General features: G+C 40.5%; 1 protein-coding gene across 1 annotated transcript in view; it reads left to right on the top strand.

Moving 5' to 3' along the window:
• The window catches only part of SGCG (sarcoglycan gamma), an 89908-nt gene that overhangs the window by 57801 nt on the left and 12015 nt on the right, over positions 1 to 20092 (top strand). The window contains exon 6 of the mRNA XM_023190316.2: positions 11868 to 11940. Coding sequence (XP_023046084.2) covers positions 11868 to 11940 — 73 coding nt within the window. The remainder of the gene's footprint in view (positions 1 to 11867; positions 11941 to 20092) is intronic.

The following is a 20092-nucleotide window of genomic DNA, read 5'->3' as shown; positions in this document are numbered from 1 at the left end:
TTTTTTTTTTTTTTTTTTTTTTTTTTTTTTTTTTTTTTTTTAGACAGAGTCTTGCTCTGTTACCCAGGCTAGAATGTAGTAGCACAATCTTGGCTCACTGCAACCTCCGCCTCCTGGGTTCAAGCGATTTTCCTGCCTCAGCCTCCTGAGTAGCTGGGACTACAGGCACCCACCATCACGCCTGGCTAATTTTTGTATTTTTAGTAGAGGCAGGGTTTCTCCATGTTGGCCAGGCTGGTCTCAAACTCCTGACCTCAAATGATTCACCAGCCTCGGCCTCCCAAAGTGCTGGGATTACAGGTGTGAGCCACAGCGCCCTGCCACCCTTTGTCTTTTTCTAACTGGAGTAACCCACAGACTTATCAAATGTCACTGTTATCTGTGCAGTTCAAGTATCTGTTTCCCAAGTTTCTTTTATTCTCATCATGTACTTGAATTCCTTATATTTCTACAAAAAAAGTTCTCTTTTTGAACTAAAAGTTGAATACCGGTCTCATAGGACTCATTTTTAAGACTGAGAAGAGACCATTTTATTAAAAAAATTTTTTGGAACATACTCTAAATTCACTTGCTAAAGACTATAAGACATAAGCAGACACTTGTTAAATCTATTCCAGTGCCCTTCTGCACTACTGTGAGAACAGTAGCGATGTTATTGTCTCACACAATCCTATCAGTACTCCCAAATGAAAAACAAATAGTATTTCCTGGCCAGGGAAGTAGACTCCACCCTATTACCGGCCCTAACAAACTACAACAATCATAACCTAATGTTGCATACTGTAAGACAGTAATGTATCTGGTTTTGTTACTAAAATGAAAGACACTAGGGCATTTAGTTAAAGGAAATTGGTCATTGTCCAACAAAGCACCTTGAGCATCAGAAATGCACTGTTGCGTACGATAAAGAATACGGGCTGGGTAGACCTGGATTCAGTTCCTACCTCTGCAATTACTAGCTGCATAATTTCAAATAAGTTAATTTTTGTTTTCTGTTTCCTGACTTCTAAAAGTGAGTTGATAATGTCAGCTGTACTATCATTGCCGGGTTAAGTAGATTAAGTATGCAAAGGACAGCAGAGTTCTTGGTAGAGTATCATTGCACTGCAGGGCAGTAAAATCTGCAGGGAAAATAGTTTAACAGCTTAGATCGCTTCAAACGCAAGCCTTCCTACCCAGAAAATCAGTAAAATGAACTTTTCCTTAGCCCAGGGCTTGTTCCGGGCCATGACATCAATTAGAGGAACAGGTGAGAAAAATTGGTAAGCAACTGTATTATTTATTACTTGTATGCATGCGTCAGAACCATCCAGAGGGCTTGTTTAAAATATACTGCTGGGGGCCAGGCACAATGGTTCACACCTGTAATCCCAGCACTTTGGGAGGCTGAGGTAGGTGGATCGCTTGAGCCCATGAGTTTAAGACCAGCCTGAACAACATAGCGAAACCCCATCTCTACAAAAGAAAAAATACAAAAATTAGCTGGGCACAGTGATGCGTGCCTGTGGTCCCAATTACTCAGGAGGCTGAGGTGGGAGGATCACCTGAGCCTGGGAGGCAGAGGTTGCAGTGAGCTGAGATTGAACCACTGCACTCCAGCCTGGGTGACAGAGTGAGACCATGTCTCAATAGTAATAATAATAATAATAATAATAATAATAATAATAAGAGTGCTGGCCCTCATCCCCAGAGCTTCGGATTCAGCAGGTCTGGAATGTGACTTGAGAATCTGTGTTTCTGGGAAGTCCCCAGGTACTGCTGATGCCACAGCTCTGGGGACCACACTTTGAGAACCACTGCCCTGGACTAACGTGAATCAGCAGGAGAAACAACAGGTCAGCAACGTGTCGACACTCTCCGTAGAACAGCAGTCCCCAACCGTTTTGGCACCAGGGACTGGTTTCATGGAAGAAAATGTTTTCACAGTGTGGGAGATGGTTTTAGAATGAAACGACTCCACCTCAGATCCTCAGGTATTAGATTCTCATCAGGAGCACGCAACCTAGATCCCTCACACGTACAGTTCACAGCAGGGTTCGCCCTCCTATGAGAATCTCATGCCTCCACTGATCTGATAGGAGGCGGAGCTCAGGCAGTAATACTCGCTGGCCTGCTGCTCACCTCCTGCTATGAGGCCCAGTTCCTAACAGGCCGCAGACCAGGACCCGTCTATGGCCCAGGGATCTGGAGTCCCTGCTCTAGAACCTGCATTCAAGTTGTCCTGTTAAAAGACAAGTTATAATCTTCTCTTTCATAATTGTTTTTGCCTGAGGCACAGTTTTCTCCCAAACTCCTCCTCTGCAGTGCAGCTAACTAAGCAAAATATACCCCCCCCCAATGACTCTACGCTTTCCTGGTTATTTTGGTGTTGCAAACATTTCTAGTTCTTATCGCCAGAGACACCATGAACTGAGAGTGTACAAACAGTACAGTTTTGAGCAAACCGTAATTCTTCTCAATTTTCCAATACGTTATTGGCTTCCTTACATTTTGTGATTAAAGAAACTAAGAGGTTCCACAGTTTTGATGTTTCCCTTCTTGTTTTGTCTCTATCCAAGGTCTGACTCTCTAACCATTGTCTACAGCAGGCTTTGTCGATCTTAACACTGGTTTTTTTTTTTTAAACTTTAAGTTCACGGGTACAAGTGTAGGTTTATTACATAGGTAACTTGTGTCATGGGGGTTTGTTGTACAGATTATTTCATCACCCAGGTATTAACCCAGGTTATTAGTTATTTTTGCTGTTCCTCTCCCTCCTCCCATCCTCCACCCTCCAATAGGCCTCAGTGTCTGTTGTTCTCCTCTCTGTGTCCACATGTTCTCATCATTTAGCTCCCACTTATAGGTGAGAACATGCAGAATTTGGTTTTCTGTTCCTGTCTTAGTTTGCTAAGGATAATAGTCTCCAGCTCCATCCATGTCCCTAGAAGGGCGTGCGTGATCACATTCTTTTTAATGACTGCATAGTATTCCACATTTTCTTTATCCAGTCTGTCACTGATGGGCATTTAGGGTGATTCTATGTCTTTGCTATTGAACCTTAGCATTGTTAACATTTTGGGCTGGATAATGTTTTTGGTGGAGATTGGGGGAGACTGTCCTGTGCATTGCGGGACGTTAGCAGCATCCTTAGCCATTTAGTGGTATCCTTAGCCTCACTAGGTGCTAGTAGCATTCCCACCCCACCAGTTGTGACAACCAAAAATCTCTCCCAACTTGGCCAAAGTTCCCCATTATTGGGGGAGAGGGAGTAAAATCACCCCCAATTTAGAAGCACTTAAATTTATACTGTTTCTCTGGAATTAGTATTTACATAGCATTTGCTGTGTGTCAGTGACTAACCTGAAAGCCTCCAGTACAAAATAATTCAGACATGCTTCCTTTTACATGATGCTTACGCTTTGGCTGGGGAGGTGGAAACACAAATTAATTTGTTGGATACAATCAGCTAAGGACACTAAAAGATGTTTGAGCAAAAGCCTACAGGAGCAGCCCAGAGAAAAGGATTCATTCTGCCGGGTGTGATGCGTGGAAAGAGAAGCAGAATAGGTCAGCAATGATTTATCCAGGAAAGAGACATTTGAGCTGGTCCTAGAAAGATGGGTAGGAGTTTATCAGGAAGAAAACATAAGGATTAGCATTCTACGCAGACTGTACTCATGAACAGATATTAATGGACAATTGCTGAAAATAGCAGTGGGTAACTTTTGTTTATACTTTAAGTTCTGGGATATTTGTGCAGAACGTGCAGGTTTGTTACATAGGAATACACATGCCATGGTGGTTTGCAGCACCCATCAACCCGTAATCTACATTAGGTATTTCTCCTAATGCTGTCCCTTTCCTAGCCCCCCACTCCCCAACAGGCCCCAGTGTGTGATGTTCCCCTCCCTGAGTCCATGTGTTCTCATTGTTCAACTCCCACTAATGAGTGAGAACATGCAGTGTTTGGTTTTCTGTTCCTGTGTTAGTTTGCTGAGAATGATGGGTTCCAGCTTCATCCATGTCCCTGCAAAGGACATGAACTCATCTTTTTTATGGCTGTATAGTATGCCATGGTGTATATGTGTCACATTTTCTTTATCCAATCTATCATTGATGGGCATTTGGGTTGATTCCAAGTCTTTGCTATTGTGAATAGTGCCACAGTAAACATGCGTGTGCATGGGTCTTTATAGTAGAATGATTTATAATCCTTTGGGTATATACCCAGTGATGGGATTGCTGGGTCAAATGGTATTTCTGGTTCTAGATCTCTGAGGAATTGCCACACTGTCTTCCACAATGGTTGAACTAATTTACACTCCCACCAACAATATAAAAGCGTTCCTATTTCTCCACATCCTCTCCAGCACCTGTTGTTTCCTGACTTTTTAATAATCGCCATTCTAACTGGTGTGGTTTTGATTTGCATTTCTCTAATGACCAGTGATGATGAGTTTTTTTTTCATATGTCTGTTGGCTGCATAAATGTCTTCTTTTGAGAAGTGTCTGTTCATATCCTTGCCCACTTTTTGATGGGGTTGTTTTTTTCTTGTAAATTTGTTTAAGTTCCTTGTAGATTCTGGATATGACACATTTGTCATAAATCTACTTGGATTGACACCAAGTAGCCTTTGGAGTTTCTCAGGTCAGCAAAAGCAACAGCAGTTGACAGCCAAGGAAAGAGCAGTGGTAGGAAAAGCGACAGGCGGCCTCACTCTGAGGACTGGAAAGAAAACCCAATTCTTTGCTTCTTCTCTCCGCTCTCATCCCTTGCACAGCAGCCCATAGCTCTAATGAAAGGGGAAAATAAAGTGGCTCTCTCCTTAAGACGGTGCACTCGAAACTCCTGGCTGCACCAAGTCCTAATCCTGACTCGAATTGCCATTCTTTGAGTAATTAAGACAATTGCTATTGCTATTGTTTTAATGACTCAAATAAGCTAAAACTTCTCTTTAATTCTTAAACAGCTTCCATTTAGACTTTAGTCAACTAGGCTACTGAATAATAGTTTTTAAGTGAAATTTATGGAAGTGATTACACAATTTCACCAGTTCAGTCTGAAATCGATTTAGGCCTTTGAGCAGGCTCATCTTCCTCCCCGACAAAATTAGCCACCAAGTGGCCAAAGTTAACGTTTCTTTTATTAACCCAAATTACAGAACATACCATTGGAATAACATCACAATGTTGTCTTCAAAAAACTATTCTACACCATTGCCAGAACTGACTTCTGCCAGATGACAAATTGTTAGTTTGGCCACCGTAAGTGTATTTTAGCTCCCTGGCAACAATTTGCTAGGCTCGGTCCGTTTCCCAATATTATTATCTTTAAAAACAGAGTTCTTTAATGGTATCCATTTCCCACCATTAATGAGAAAAAGTAAGATCTAGCAACAGTCCCAATTCTTCATGCCTTCTGTGCCGCTAAGCAAGATCACATAAAGTCAAAAGTGATAGTGTAGAAATGCTAGAGTCACCCATAATTATAGCCAGTGACAAAAATGGACCTGGAGAACAACGTGTTCAGCAACTGAGGAAGTGAAAATAAACAAGGATGTTAAGTTGAAAAAGACGTGAAGACAGATATCTGGAAGGTGCTTTTAGGAGCACCATATCCTTCAAACGCGTACCCAAGGGCACAGAACACTGGCTGATGCAGCACCGCACGCAGCGGTCAGTGCTGTGCTGCAGTCAATGGTATTTCAGCTGAAAGGAATAAGAGTCCCAATTAAAACAGGTTTAAACTGGAAGGACATATATTATCTCATATAGGAAGGCTGTGGAAAGGGTAACCCCAGGTTGTTGATTAATTTAGTAGCCACGTAATATTTCTCTACCTTTTCTTCTCTGCAAGTTGATAATTCCCTTTTTGGTTGCAAAATGATTCCATCAATTGCAGACATCACTTGCCGCCACAAAGAGTTCTGTCAACATCTGTCTCTAAGAGGGCCTCAGTGATTTGGCCTCTTAAGTGACTCTCCCAGCTGAAATTTTTCTCATATTAAATTATTTGAATTTCTTTTCTATGTGGCATTTGGCTGGATTTATTTTTTGTAATGTAATTTATTTTGATTTTTAATGTGGAATTTAAAACATTCACATTCATTGTGATAACTGCTGTGTTTGGCTTATCTATGCCACATTATTTCATGATTTTTATTTTTAATCTTACCAGGTTTGAGTCTGAAAAAAGCCTGGTGTAAAGGGAGATAGAGTGGGACCAGATTATGCAGGGGATTTTCTGGCCATTATAAGAAGTTAGGATTTGTTGTAATTCAATGGGGAGGCATTGAATTGTTTTGAACAGGGTACTCCTTGATTCATTATACATCTTAAGATCAGTCCAACCACTACAAGGGAGGTTGGAGGAAAGAATGGAAGCAGTAAGACCAGTTAGGAGGATGTCAATTGTAGTACAGGTAATCGGCGAAGGTGACCTGGATTGGGTGGTAGCAATGGTCAGAGAGGGAAGTCAATTATTCCAATTTAAGATCTGACAGCTACAGGCTTGCCCATGAATCGGATATACGGTAGGCAGCCAAGAGGACACTCAAAGATAATATTTGTTTTGGGTGATGGCATTACTCTCTGGGTAATGGAGAGGCCTGAGGAGGAGGATAATTCGTTTGCAGGGCAGGCAGCATCAACAGTTAATATTTTAGACACGTAAACTGAAGATCATCTGGGAAAACTGCCAGGTGCACATGTCATGTCAGCTATTGGGCATGTGAGTTAGCTACTGCTCAGAGCAGAAGTCCAGACTAGAGATAAATGTGGGCGTCATCAACCAACTGAGCTCTGAAAAATGCCAGCGGTAGAGGCCAAATAAAGGCAGAGCAGCCACCAAAGGAGAATAAGGGACAGGCAATGCGGTGGGAGGAATATTACAATAATCATTTTTCTGGTGTCAAGAGAGACTATTTTCTCAGAATTTGGACCCAGGAGAGATGACAGAAATTGTCATTGGATTTATTATTATGGAAGTCATTGCAATCTTAAGGAGAGCATTTTTCATTGGAGTAATAAAGGCAAAAGGCAGGTTGAAGTGATTACAAAGTGAATAGGATGGGAGGCAGTAGAGGCAATATGTGGGGACATTAAGCGGAAGTTTGCCTGAAGAAGAGAAATGGAATTTTTTTGACATCACTTGAAAAGCCCATATCAGTCCATAAATGCTCGATGAATGTGTAGAATGAATCTTAACAAATAGTTATCAGTGTTGATACAAAAATGAATGCATGTCTGAGATACATAATATATTACTGTTTGAACAGAAGTATTAATATTGAATTGTATGTATTTCTATAACTGAAGGAACCTAGAAACAACAGTATGTTGCAAAGAATGTAGCAACTTAGAGTAATTTGCCATTCAGTTGCTGAGCTCTGTCCAAGAGTGTCATGATTGCTGGGCTCTGTACCTTGAACTTTCCAACTGCCTTCATGGCCATCTCAATCCATCTTGCACCACAGTCTTACTATGGATCTTCATGTGAGCATCATTCATCATACAATGCTCTAGGATCCAGAAGGGAAGAATGATATTGAGTACTACTGCTTCACAGTAGAAACGGACATGTCTAATCTCAATGACATATTCTAAAAATAAAAAAGTTAACATTATTAGACTAGGCTTTCCTTTATTTTCCTTTTTATTTGTACTTTCCTATATAAATAATGCATATTATACAGGGTCATTTTAATGCATGATTTATATAATGATATTTTATAGTAGAACTTTTTTCCTGTCTAAAATTTTAGAGTATAGGACTTCAAATAATATGTTTTATTTTCCACAAAGAAGAGGTATTACACCAATTACATTTCTTATATCATCTTGGTTGTGAATATTTAAATGAATGCAAACATAAAGCAAATGCAATTAAATTGAAGATCAACAACCATTTCCTGAGAATCATTTTATGAAACCATTTAGGAAAATTCATTTTATTATATGCAAATAAGTTCCGAGGAGTATTTAACTTTGAGGCTGAATAGTAATGATATAATCAAGAGCATGTAATTTGGACATTTATCATTTCAATGTAGAGAAACTGCTGCTCTTATTTAAAGATAATACATATCAGTTTATAGATTTTCTATCTCCCTATAAGTACATTACCATAATCATATGTCAATATAATATCACTAATTATAGTTACATTAGAAGGTAAGTAATTGGCACGCATTTAAAAACTAATTACCAAGTTTTACTACCCTGGAAAATAGCGCCACTGAAACTCTTTGAATAAATTCAGCTATTGGGAAAGAGAATTGAAGCTGCTGTGAAAGGTGATTATACGAATTGGGTCATGTTGTCATACCCAAGCAAATCGAGGGGCTGGGGAAAAACACTCAGGGCACGTAGCACCTTTTTCAAGGACTGAATTTTCCTCAAGCCCAGCCGCTGAAATGGCCTGCTGTCACCCTAAGACCGGTGGTACCTAGTAAATGCTGAAACGACCTGCCATGACACCAACAAGTGTTCTACCTGCTGCCCTCACTCACCAATCAGAGCTTGCCAGCTCCCAAAAGCTTCTCTAGTGCCAGTGAGCCTTCTTTCAAAACAATACATAACATTTCTTTGTTTTCTTTTGAGATGGAGTCTCACTTTCTTGCCCAGGCTAGAGTGCAATGGTAAGATCTTGGCTCACCGCAACCTACACCTCCCAGGTTCAAAGGATTCTCATGCCTCAGCCTCCCGAATAGCTGGGATTACGGGAGTGCACCACCACACCTGGCTAATTTTTGTATTTTTAGTAGAGACGGGGTTTGATCATGTTGGCCAGGCTGGTTTCGAACTCCTGACCTCAAGTGATCTGCCCGCCTTGGCCTCCCGATGTGCTGGGATTACCGGCGTGAGTCCCTGCACCTGCCCACATTTCTCTTTCTAATAAAACTCCCAACTTTTTCTTTGTTCTTTGGAGATATGCCCCAAATTGCAGTTCTGTGATTCCCCCAAAAATCATTTAATTTAGAGATTTATCTCTGCATTTATTTTGACCCAACACTGTGCTCAAATAAAAATTGCCTATGAAAGTGGAATAGATTGCAGTCTCTAGTTTTGTTTTACAAGGGTAGGTGTTATAGAAAGTAAAATGTGTTGCTTTTTTCTCATTCATAATATCATCTTGTTTATATAAAAATGGAGAAAATAATTACAGAAAATTTTATGCCCACATTCCTTTTGTTTCTATATCTTAGTTATGGAAAGAAATCATTATTTTTTGATGATTCATAAAGCTCATTCTAGGTTCGTGATAACAAAGCATTACTTGGGTTTCAAACAATGCTACATAAACCACAGTAAATATACTTATATAAAACTAAGTGTAGCTGTCTGCTTGTCTTCTTGAGAATTGACTTGAGGTGTATTAAAATTTACATTTTCTTTTATATTTTGCAAATCAGAAGAAGCAAGGAGGAAAGAAAAGGATAAAATGAATGCATATTATTTTACAGATTACTATGTTACATTATTTTCCTCGGTATGCCAAGCAGGAAATGTTGTCAATACATCAACAAACCAGATACTATAGTCTAAAATTTGACTGCACCATTTATTGTGGAAACGCCAGTGCTTGGTGTAGCCTAACTTTACATAATGATCTCCATTATCATTTTTGCTTAAGTGGTATTTTAAGAAAATGTGACTTGTTACAGCATGTATGAGGATCTATTTATCATCTGAGTAGAATTTACATAAATTATAATTTTCATGAAACATTAACCTTCACTTATGTGTGTTCCTTTATTTCAGTTGATTATAGTTTTTATGTAAATCATCCTACTAAATCCGTTTGTAATTTTAAAATTTCGCTTTGTTCTGATTTAAGTCTGTTTTGCTTTTGTGCCACAAGCTATTATTTCTTGGATAAGGGCTTTTTTCCAGTATGGGTTTTTATCATATCTTCATATTTAAATAAAATTACTAAGGAAGTAGTAATTATAATAACAAAGCTAATACAGCCAGTAATACTGTGGAGAAAATGTGAAGGCACTGTGAACCGTAGGACTAGCCGGGCGCGGTGGCTCGCGCCTGTAATCCCAGCACTTTAGGAAGGCTGAGGCGGACAGATCACCGGAGGTCAGGTGCTTGAGACCAGACTGGCCAACATGGTGAAACCCTGTCTCTATTAAAAATACAAAATATTAGCCGGGTGTGGTGGTGGGCATGCATAGTCCCAGCTACTGAGGAGGCTGAGGCAGGAGAATTGCTTGAGCCTGGGAGGCGGAGATTGCAGTGAGCGGAGATCGTGCCACTGCACTTCAGCCTGGGTGACAGAGCGAGACTCCATCTTAAAAAAAAAAAAAATTAGGAAGAGCTGCTCAAAAGATGTTTTGCCCAGGATGAGGATTTCTCAACACAGAGGCTGGGAAACTTTTACCCAGGCAATTTTTCTTCAGTGTCCAATATTGAAACTAGTACAAGAGTTGATTTAAAAATAAACATTTTAGTTGTTTCATTATAGAAGCTCCTCAACTTGTAGTGGCTTGCCTGCTACAAAGCCATGGCAAGTCGGGGACCCTCTGTGTTTCCTAAAGAGGAAAGTGCACAGCATGGGGATGAATCCTGAGATTCCTGTGGAACCACGAGGGAGAGACAAAAGCTTTTCAAGCGGCAGCCACAGCCTCTTAAGCCAAGGGTAGGGCCTGAGCCAGGGGTGGGACCCTAGGCAGGCCAGGGCCCAAGATAGGCATGAGCAACCTGGGGAGGTCATGACGAGCGTATATACGCAATGAGGTGCTTGGTGCTGCTTATATCTGTGAATATGCCCATGAAATTCAAGAGGATATAGATTTAAATATAATGTGAAAGATAGGTTTGTATTCCATGTAGATAGAATTCGTTGCTTCCAGTGAATTGGCTTATTTGTTGATTCCTGGACACTCAGCACATTTTCCTGCCCCTGGACTGCTGCTGTTTTTGAAATTCTTGCTCACAATCTCCATATGTTCATAGAAGTTTATTTATTTTAAGGTTCAGACCCACTTCACTTTCTTATATAGTCGTCCCTGATACCTTAAAGTAATTCTTCCCCCTTGATGACCCTCCGGATAATTTTGTTGCACTTTGCTACTGGCACATTACTTTCTATCACATATTGTTATTTATGTATGAAAACCCCTACAGCATATAGATTAAACGTGTGGGCTCTGAATTCAAATTACAGCCTTGCCACTTCTCACCTGTGGAACCCTAGGCAAGTTAATTAACCTTTCTCTTCCTCAGCTTCCTCGTGGGTACAATGGGAAAATATTACCTGCATTGTAGGGGTCTGATTGTTAAACAAGTTAGGATGCATCGAAGAACATGTCACTTTCACCTTGTTTCTCTGCACCCCAGCTGACACAGGGCCTTGCATATAATTAGGTTCTCAGTCTCATGAAACAGCTGGGAACATACTGATTCCTAGGGATTAGAAGGTTCGTTTTAAATATTTAAAGCTTGTAATTTTTCTGTAAATATCCTGAGTGCCTGAGAAACAAGTAACACAAGATACAATTTTTGCACATAAAATCTAGAGAATTAGTTAAATTATTATTACTTAAAATATATGGATGTATGCAACTTTCAGAAGGACTTTTTTTTCTTTTTTGATTTGAAGACTAATACTGCTTTCTAGTTTTAAAATAAGCCTGCTAATTTGTAATTGCTTTGAAAAACATATTTTGTTTATGGGAACATAATGAAATTGTGATAGCCTCAGAAAAGTAGGGAAGCAGTTGGGCCTATTTTTCCACCTGTAACTCAAACATCTGCAAAAATTCTGCAACAAAGAACAAAATCCATATGTTCTTGAATATCTAGGCTAAATGTTTATTTTGTCTGGTGCCACTTGTTTTACTTCTGCTCCTGATACATCTTTGTTTTTTGTTTAGGACCTGAAGGAGCTCTTTTCGAACATTCAGTGGAGACGCCCCTTGTCAGAGCCGACCCATTTCAAGACCTTAGGTAAGAATTTTTGTTCAAATATTAACAACCTCTCCTGTAGAAGAAAAGGTGGTATGTGCTGGAGTAGTATGTCAGCAGTGACTACGACCTGTTTCTTATTTCATCCGTTGCCTTTATTTTCAAGACTTTCTGCTTATAACTAGATAGTATTTATTAAAATCCAAAGGAGGTCAAAAAGTCCTACTGACTCCACACTTGGTGCCTCGTCACAGCCTCCTCTTTCCTCCTGCTTCCTCCTCTCCAGTCTGCCTCTCACGCTGGTATCAAAATGAGTTTGCTAAATGCAAGCTGGTTAAAATGCTTCTTTGCTCCCACATCACATCAGCCATAGGAAAATCCTAAGTGCTCCACTGGGCACTCCCAGCCCTTCATAGTCTGGGCTGTGACTGGTGGGACCTCCTCCCCTACCCTGCCACCCAGACATGAGTGACTGCCATATCCTCGCCGACTGTCCCACACCATCCCCTTGTTCTTTTGCACTGACTGCTGCATCTTCCTGGGGTGCCCCCTCCCCGAGGAGACCTCACGAATCTCTGCTCACCCCTCAAGTGTTCATTGAGATGCTTCAGGTTTACGATTCATATAGTTTACAAACCTATTCTTTTCCCCTGAAAAGTGTCAGCATAAGTTTCCTAAAGTGTTTTACAATTCTTAACACAAAGCGTGTGCATATATATATTATATTATCCATCTCTACACTATCTGCCAACAAGGCAAAACCTTTGAACCTTTTAGTGGAAAAGAAAGGTGCCCTGTGTGGCTGTGAAATGTGCAAAAGGCACTCTTGAAAATGTCACTTTACTTTAAATTTGTAAAAGATATATGCAGTATTAGTAGCGAAAATAACATTATAAAAACCAAGTGCATGATAAATCCATATTTGCCAAATAGTTGGAAACATTTGGTGTATGTCTGTTTTAATTTGTAGTAACATGCACACAACATAAAATTCACCATCTTAGCCATTTTTAGTGTACACTTCAGTAGTTTTTTTTTTTTTTTTTTTTAGAAAACATAAAATACTCCTTTTTAGCCATTTTTTTTGTATACACTTGTGTTTTTTTTTTTTTTTTTTTTTAGGAAGTGGATAATAGCTGTATTACATGTTTATATTTACATTAGACTTGCTTATGTTTATTTATTTTTATTATACTTTAAGTTCTAAGGTACATGTGCATAATGTGCAGGTTTGTTACATATGTATACTTGTGCCATGTTGGTATGCTGCACCCATCACCTCGTCAGCACCCATCAATTTTGTCATTTATATCAGGTATAACTCCCAATGCAATCCCTCCCCTTTAGTGCCACAATAAACATACGTGTGCATGTGTCTTTATAGCAGCATGATTTATAATCCTTTGGGTATATACCCAGTAGTGGGATGGCTGGGTCATATGGTACTTCTAGTTCTAGATCCTTAAGGAATTGCCATACTGTTTTCCATAACGGTTGAACTAGTTTACAATCCCACCAACAGTGTAAAAGTGTTCCCATTTCTCCACATCCTCTCCAGCACCTGTTGTTTCCTGACTTTTTAATGATTGCCATTCTAACTGGTGTCAGATGGTATCTCATTATGGTTTTGATTTGCATTTCTCTGATGGCGAGTGATGATGAGCACTTTTTCATGTGTCTGTTGGCTGTATGAATATCTTCTTTTGAGAAATGTCTGTTCATATCCTTTGCCCACTTTTTGATGGGGTTGTTTGTTTTTTTCTTATAAATTTGTTTGAGTTCTTTGTAGGTTCTGGATATTAGCCCTTTGTCAGATGAGTAGATTGCAAAAATTTTCTCCCATTCTGTAGGTTGCCTGTTCACTCTGATGGTAGTTTCTTTTGCTGTGCAGAAGCTCTTTAGTTTAATTCGATCCCATTTGTCAATTTTGGCTTTTGCTGCCATTGCTTTTGGTGTTTTAGACATGAAGTCCTTGCCCATGCCTATGTCCTGAATGGTACTACCTAGGTTTTCTTCTAGGGTTTTTATGGTATTAGGTCTAACATTTAAGTCTCTAATCCATCTTGAATTAATTTTCGTATAAGGAGTAAGGAAAGGATCCAGTTTCAGCTTTCTACTTATGGCTAGCCAGTTTTCCCAGCACCATTTATTAAACAGGGAATCCTTTCCCCATTTCTTGTTTTTGTCAGGTTTGTCAAAGATCAGATGGCTGTAGATGTGTGGCATTATTTCTGAGGACTCTGTTCTGTTCCATTGGTCTATATCTCTGTTTTGGTACCAGTACCATGCTGTTTTGGTTACTGTAGCCTTGTAGTATAGTTTGAAGTCAGGTAGCGTGATGCCTCCAGCTTTGTTCTTTTGACCTAGGATTGTCTTGGCAATGCGGGCTCTTTTTTGGTTCCATATGAACTTTAAAGCCGTTTTTTTCCAATTCTGTGAAGAAACTCATTGGTAGTTTGATGGGGATGGCATTGAATCTATAAATAACCTTGGGCAGTATGGCCATTTTCACGATATTGATTCTTCCTATCCATGAGCATGGTATGTTCTTCCATTTGTTTGTGTCCTCTTTTATTTCACTGAGCAGTGGTTTGTAGTTCTCCTTGAAGAGGTCCTTTACATCCCTTGTAAGTTGGATTCCTAGGTATTTTATTCTCTTTGAAGCAATTGTGAATGGAAGTTCATTCCTGATTTGGCTCTCTGTTTGTCTGTTACTGGTGTATAAGAATGCTTGTGATTTTTGCACATTAATTTTGTATCCTGAGACTGCTGAAGTTGCTTATCAGCTTAAGGAGATTTTGGGCTGAGACAATGGGGTTTTCTAAATATACAATCACGTCATCTGCAAACAGGGACAATTTGACTTCTTTTCCTAACTGAATACCCTTGATTTCTTTCTCTTGCCTGATTGCCCTAGCCAGAACTTCCAACACTATGTTGAATAGGAGTGGTGAGAGGGCATCCCTGTCTTGTGCCAGTTTTCAAAGGGAATGTTTCCAGTTTTTGCCCATTCAGTATGATATTGGCTGTGGGTTTGTCATAAATAGCTCTTATTATTTTGAGGTACGTTCCATCAATACCGAATTTATTCAGCGTTTTTAGCATGAAGGCCTGTTGAATTTTGTCAAAAGCCTTTTCTGCATCTATTGAGATAATCATGTGGTTCTTGTCTTTGGTTCTGTTTATATGCTGGATTACGTTTATTGATTTGCGAATGTTGAACCAGCCTTGCATCCCAGGGATGAAGCCCACTTGATCATGGTGGATAAGCTTTTTGATGTGCTGCTGAATCTGTTTTGCCAGTATTTTATTGAGGATTTTTGCATTGATGTTCATCAGGGATATTGGTCTAAAATTTTCTTTTTTTGTTGTGTCTCTGCCAGGCTTTGGTATCAGGATGATGTTAGCCTCATAAAATGAGTTGGGGAGGATTCCCTCTTTTCTATTGATTGCAATAGTTTCAGAAGGAATGGTACCAGCTCCTCCTTGTACCTCTAGTAGAATTCAGCTGTGAATCCATCTGGTCCTGGACTTCTTTTGGTTGGTAGGCTATTAATTATTGCCTCAATTTCAGAGCCTGCTATTGGTCTATTCAGGGATTCAACTTCTTCCTGGTTTAGTCTTGGAAAAGTGTAAGTGTCCAGGAAATATCCATTTCTTCTAGATTTTCTAGTTTATTTGCATAGAGGTGTTTATAGTATTCTCTGATGGTAGTTTGTATTTCTGTGGGGTCGGTGGTGATATCCCCTTTATCATTTTTTATTGCGTCTATTTGATTCTTCTCTCTTTTCTTCTTTATTAGTCTTGCTAGCGGTCTGTCAATTTTGTTGATTTTTTCAAAAAACCAACTCCTGGATTCATTGATTTTTTGGAGGGTTTTTTATGTCTCTGTCTCCTTCAGTTCTGCTCTGATCTTGGTTATTTCTTGCCTTCTGCTAGCTTTTGAATGTGTTTGCTCTTGCTTCTCCAGTTCTTTTCATTGTGATGTTAGAGTGTCAATTTTAGATCTTTCCAACTTTCTCTTGTGGGCATTTAGTGCTATAAATTTCCCTCTACACACTGCTTTAAATGTGTCCCAGAGATTCTGGTATGTTGTATCTTTGTTCTCATTGGTTTCAAAGAACGTCTTTATTTCTGCCTTCATTTCGTTATGTACCCAGTAGTCATTCAGGAGCAGGTTGTTCAGTTTCCATGTAGTTGAGTGGTTTTCATTGAGTTTCTTAGTCCTGAGTTCTAGTTTGATCGCACTGTGGTCTGAGAGACTGTTATAATTTCTGTTCTTTTACATTTGCTAAGGAGTGCTTTACTTCCAATTATGTGGTCAATTTTGGAATAAGTGTGATGTGGTGCTGAGAAGAATGTATATTCTGTTGATTTGGGGTGGAGAGTTCTATAGATGTCTATTAGGTCCACTTGGTGCAGAGATGAGTTCAATTCCTGGATATCCTTGTTAACTTTCTGTCTCGTTGATCTGTCTAATGTTGACAGTGGAGTGTTGAAGTCTCCCATTATTATTGTATGGGAGTCTAAGTCTCTTTGTAAGTCTCTAAGGACTTGCTTTATGAATTTGGGTGCTCCTGTATTGGGTGCATATATATTTAGGATAGTTAGCTCTTCCTGTTGAATTGATCCCTTTACCATTATGTAATGGCCTTCTTTGTCTCTTTTGATCTTTGATGGTTTAAAGTCTGTTTTATCAGAGACTAGGAATGCAACCCCTGCTTTTTTTTGTTCTCCATTTGCTTGGTAGATCTTCCTCCATCCCTTTATTTTGAGCCTATGTATGTCTCTGCATGTGAGATGGGTCTCCTGAAGACAGCAGACTGATGGGTCTTGACTCTTTATCCAGTTTGCCAGTCTGTGTCTTTTAATTGGAGCATTTAGTCCATTTACATTTAAGGTTAATATTGTTATGTGTGAACTTGATCCTGCCATTATCATATTAACTGGTTATTTTGCTCGTTAGTTGATGCAGTTCCTTCCTAGCCTCGATGGTCTTTACATTTTGGCATGTTTTTGCAATGGCTGGTACCTGTTGTTCCTTTCCATGTTTAGGGCTTCCTTCAGGGTCTCTTGTAAGGCAGGCCTGGTGGTGACAAAATCTCTAAGCATTTGCTTATCTGTAAAGAATTTTATTTCTCCTTCACTTATGAAACTTAGTTTGGCTGGATATGAAATTCTGGGTTGAAAATTCTTTTCTTTAAGAATGTTGAATATTGGCCCCCACTCTCTTCTGGCTTGTAGAGTTTCTGCCGAGAGGTCTGCTGTTAGTCTGATGGGCTTCCCTTTGTGGGTAACCCGACCTTTCTCTCTGGCTGCCCTTAAGATTTTTTCCTTCATTTCAACTTTGGTGAATCTGGCAATTATGTGTCTTGGAGTTGCTCTTCTGGAGGAGTATCTTTGTGGCGTTCTCTGTATTTCCTGAATTTGAATGTTGGCCTGCCCTACTAGGTTGGGGAAGTTCTCCTGGATGATATCCTGAAGAGTGTTTTCCAACTTGGTTCCATTTTCCCCCTCACTTTCAGGCACCCCAATCAGACGTAGATTTGGTCTTTTTACATAATCCCATACTTCTTGCAGGCTTTGTTCATTTCTTTTTCTTCTTTTTTCTTTTGGTTTCTCTTCTCACTTCATTTCATTCATTTGATTCTCAATTGCTGATACTCTTTCTTCCGGTTGATCGAGTCGGTTACTGAAGCTTGTGGATTTGTCATGTATTTCTCATGTCATGGTTTTCATCTCTGTCATTTTGTTTATGACCTTCTCTGCATTAATTATTCTAGCTATCAATTCTTCCACTCTTTTTTCAAGATTTTTAGTTTCTTTGCACTGGGTACGTAATTCCTCCTTTAGCTCTGAGAAGTTTGATGGACTGAAGCCTTCTTCTCTCATCTCGTCAAAGTCATTCTCTGACCAGCTTTGATCCGTTGCTGGCGATGAGCTGCGCTCCTTTGCAGGGGGAGATGCGCTCTTATTTTTTGAATTTCCAGCTTTTCTGCCCTGCTTCTTCCCCACCTTTGTGGTTTTATCTGCCTCTGGTCTTTGATGATGGTGACGTACTGATGGGGTTTTGGTATAGGTGTTCTTCCTGTTTGATAGTTTTCCTTCTAATAGTCAGGACCCTCAGCTGTAGGTCTGTTGGAGATTGCTTGAGGTCCACTCCAGACCCTGTTTGCCTGGGTATCAGCAGCAGAGGTTGCCAAAGATAGAATATTGCTGAACAGCGAGTGCACCTGTCTGATTCTTGCTTTGGAAGCTTCCTCTCAGGGGTGTACTCCACCCTGTGAGGTGTGGGGTGTTAGACTGCCCCTAGTGGGGGATGTCTCCCAGTTAGGCTACTCAGGGGTCAGGGACCCACTTGAGCAGGCAGCCTGCCCCTTCTCAGACCTCAACCTCCGTGTTGGGAGATCCACTGCTCTCTTCAAAGCTGTCAGACAGAGTTGTTCGCGTCTGGACAGGCCTCTGCTGCTTTAGCTGAGCCCTGTCCCCAGAGGCGGAGTCTACAGAGACAGGCAGGTTTCCTTGAGCTGCTGTGAGCTCCACCCATTTCAAGCTTCCCAGCGGCTTTGTTTACCTACTTAAGCCTCAGTGATGGCGGGCGCCCCTCCCCCAGCCTCGCTGCTGCCTTGTGGTTAGATCGCAGACTGCTGTGCTAGCAATAAGGGAGGCTCCGTGGGCGTGGGACCCTCCTGGCCAGGTGTGGGTATAATCTCCTGGTGTGCCCGTTTGTTTAAAGCGCAGTGTTGGGGTGGGAATTACCCGATTTTCCAGGTGTTGTGTGTCTCAGTTCCCCTGGCTAGGAAACGGGATTCCCTTCCCCCTTGTGCTTCCCAGGTGAGGCGATGCCTCGCCCTGCTTCAGCTCTCGCTGGTCAGGCTGCAGCAGCTGACCAGCACTGATTGTCCGGCACTCCCTAGTGAGATGACCCCAGTACCTCAGTTGAAAATGCAGAAATCTCCGGTCTTCTGTGTCGCTCGCGCTGGGAGTTGGAGACTGGAGCTGTTCCTATTCGGCCATCTTGCTCCGCCCCCCACTTCAGTAGTCTTAAGTACATTCATATTACTTCGTAGTCATCACCACCATCCATCTCCAGAACTCTTTTTATCTAGCAAAACTGAAACCCTGTATCCATTTAGCAAGTCCCCTCCCTGCTCCCGGTCGCCCCGGCACTCACCATTTTACTTTCTGTCTCTGTGGATGTGACTAATCTGGGTGCCTCATACAGTTTTTTTCCTTTTGTGCCTAGTTTATCAGACTTAGCATGCTTTCCTCATCGTTTGCTATGTCTATACCTTATATCCTGAATATGTAAAAATCACCCAGTTCCATACATAAATTTATTCTTTTTTACAGAATCTTTGTGTCTATGTGTATTTCATCTTACCACTAGGCTACTGAATGTCATTTACACCTAAAACTATTCATTCCAATAACATATCTGTACTTTATAACAAAACCAAATTATATTTTAAATGGTCTGAAAGTTCATGCTACCACTTAAAATCACATTTAGAATTTAAACTTGAAGTGAATGCAGGGCAATTAATCTATTTTAATAAATTACGTATAATAGGGAATAGGAAGTACAGTAGGAATCCTAGCTTTACACAGACAAGCCTGTTGACCCCAAGGCCAAACTAACCTTTCCAGACTATTTTTTCTCATATTAAACATTACTGATAGTAATTCCCACCTTAGAGTATTCTAGAAAAAATTTAATAAGATATTATGTTAAAAGCATTTTGTAAACTGGAAAGTCAAACACAGACAATCTTTTTTTTGTTTGGTTTTTCTTTGAGACAGAGTTTTGCTCTTGTTGCCTAAGCTGGAGTGCAAGGGAGCAATCTCAGCTCACTGCAACCTCTGCCTCACAGGTTCAAGCGATTCTCCTGCCTCAGCCTCCCGAGTAGCTGGCATTACAGGTGCCCACCACCACACCCGGCTAAATTTTGTATTTTTAGTAGAGACGGGGGTTTCACTATGTTGGCCAGGCTGGTCTCGAACTCCTGACCTCAAGTGATCCACCTCAAGCCTCCCAAAGTGCTGGGATTACAGGCATGAGTCACCACGCCTGGTCGACAATCACTTTTTAAATTGTTATTATACAGCTGGGCATGGGCCTGTAATCCCAGCTACTCAGAAGGCTGAGGCACAAAAATTGCTTGAACCTGGGAGGCAGAGGTTGCAGTGAGCC

This window comes from Piliocolobus tephrosceles, chromosome X (genome assembly GCF_002776525.5).
Source record: "Piliocolobus tephrosceles isolate RC106 chromosome X, ASM277652v3, whole genome shotgun sequence".
Taxonomy (NCBI): domain Eukaryota; kingdom Metazoa; phylum Chordata; class Mammalia; order Primates; family Cercopithecidae; genus Piliocolobus; species Piliocolobus tephrosceles.
Note: the sequence above shows the minus strand (reverse complement) of the source record. Positions and strands in the feature narration are given on the sequence as shown.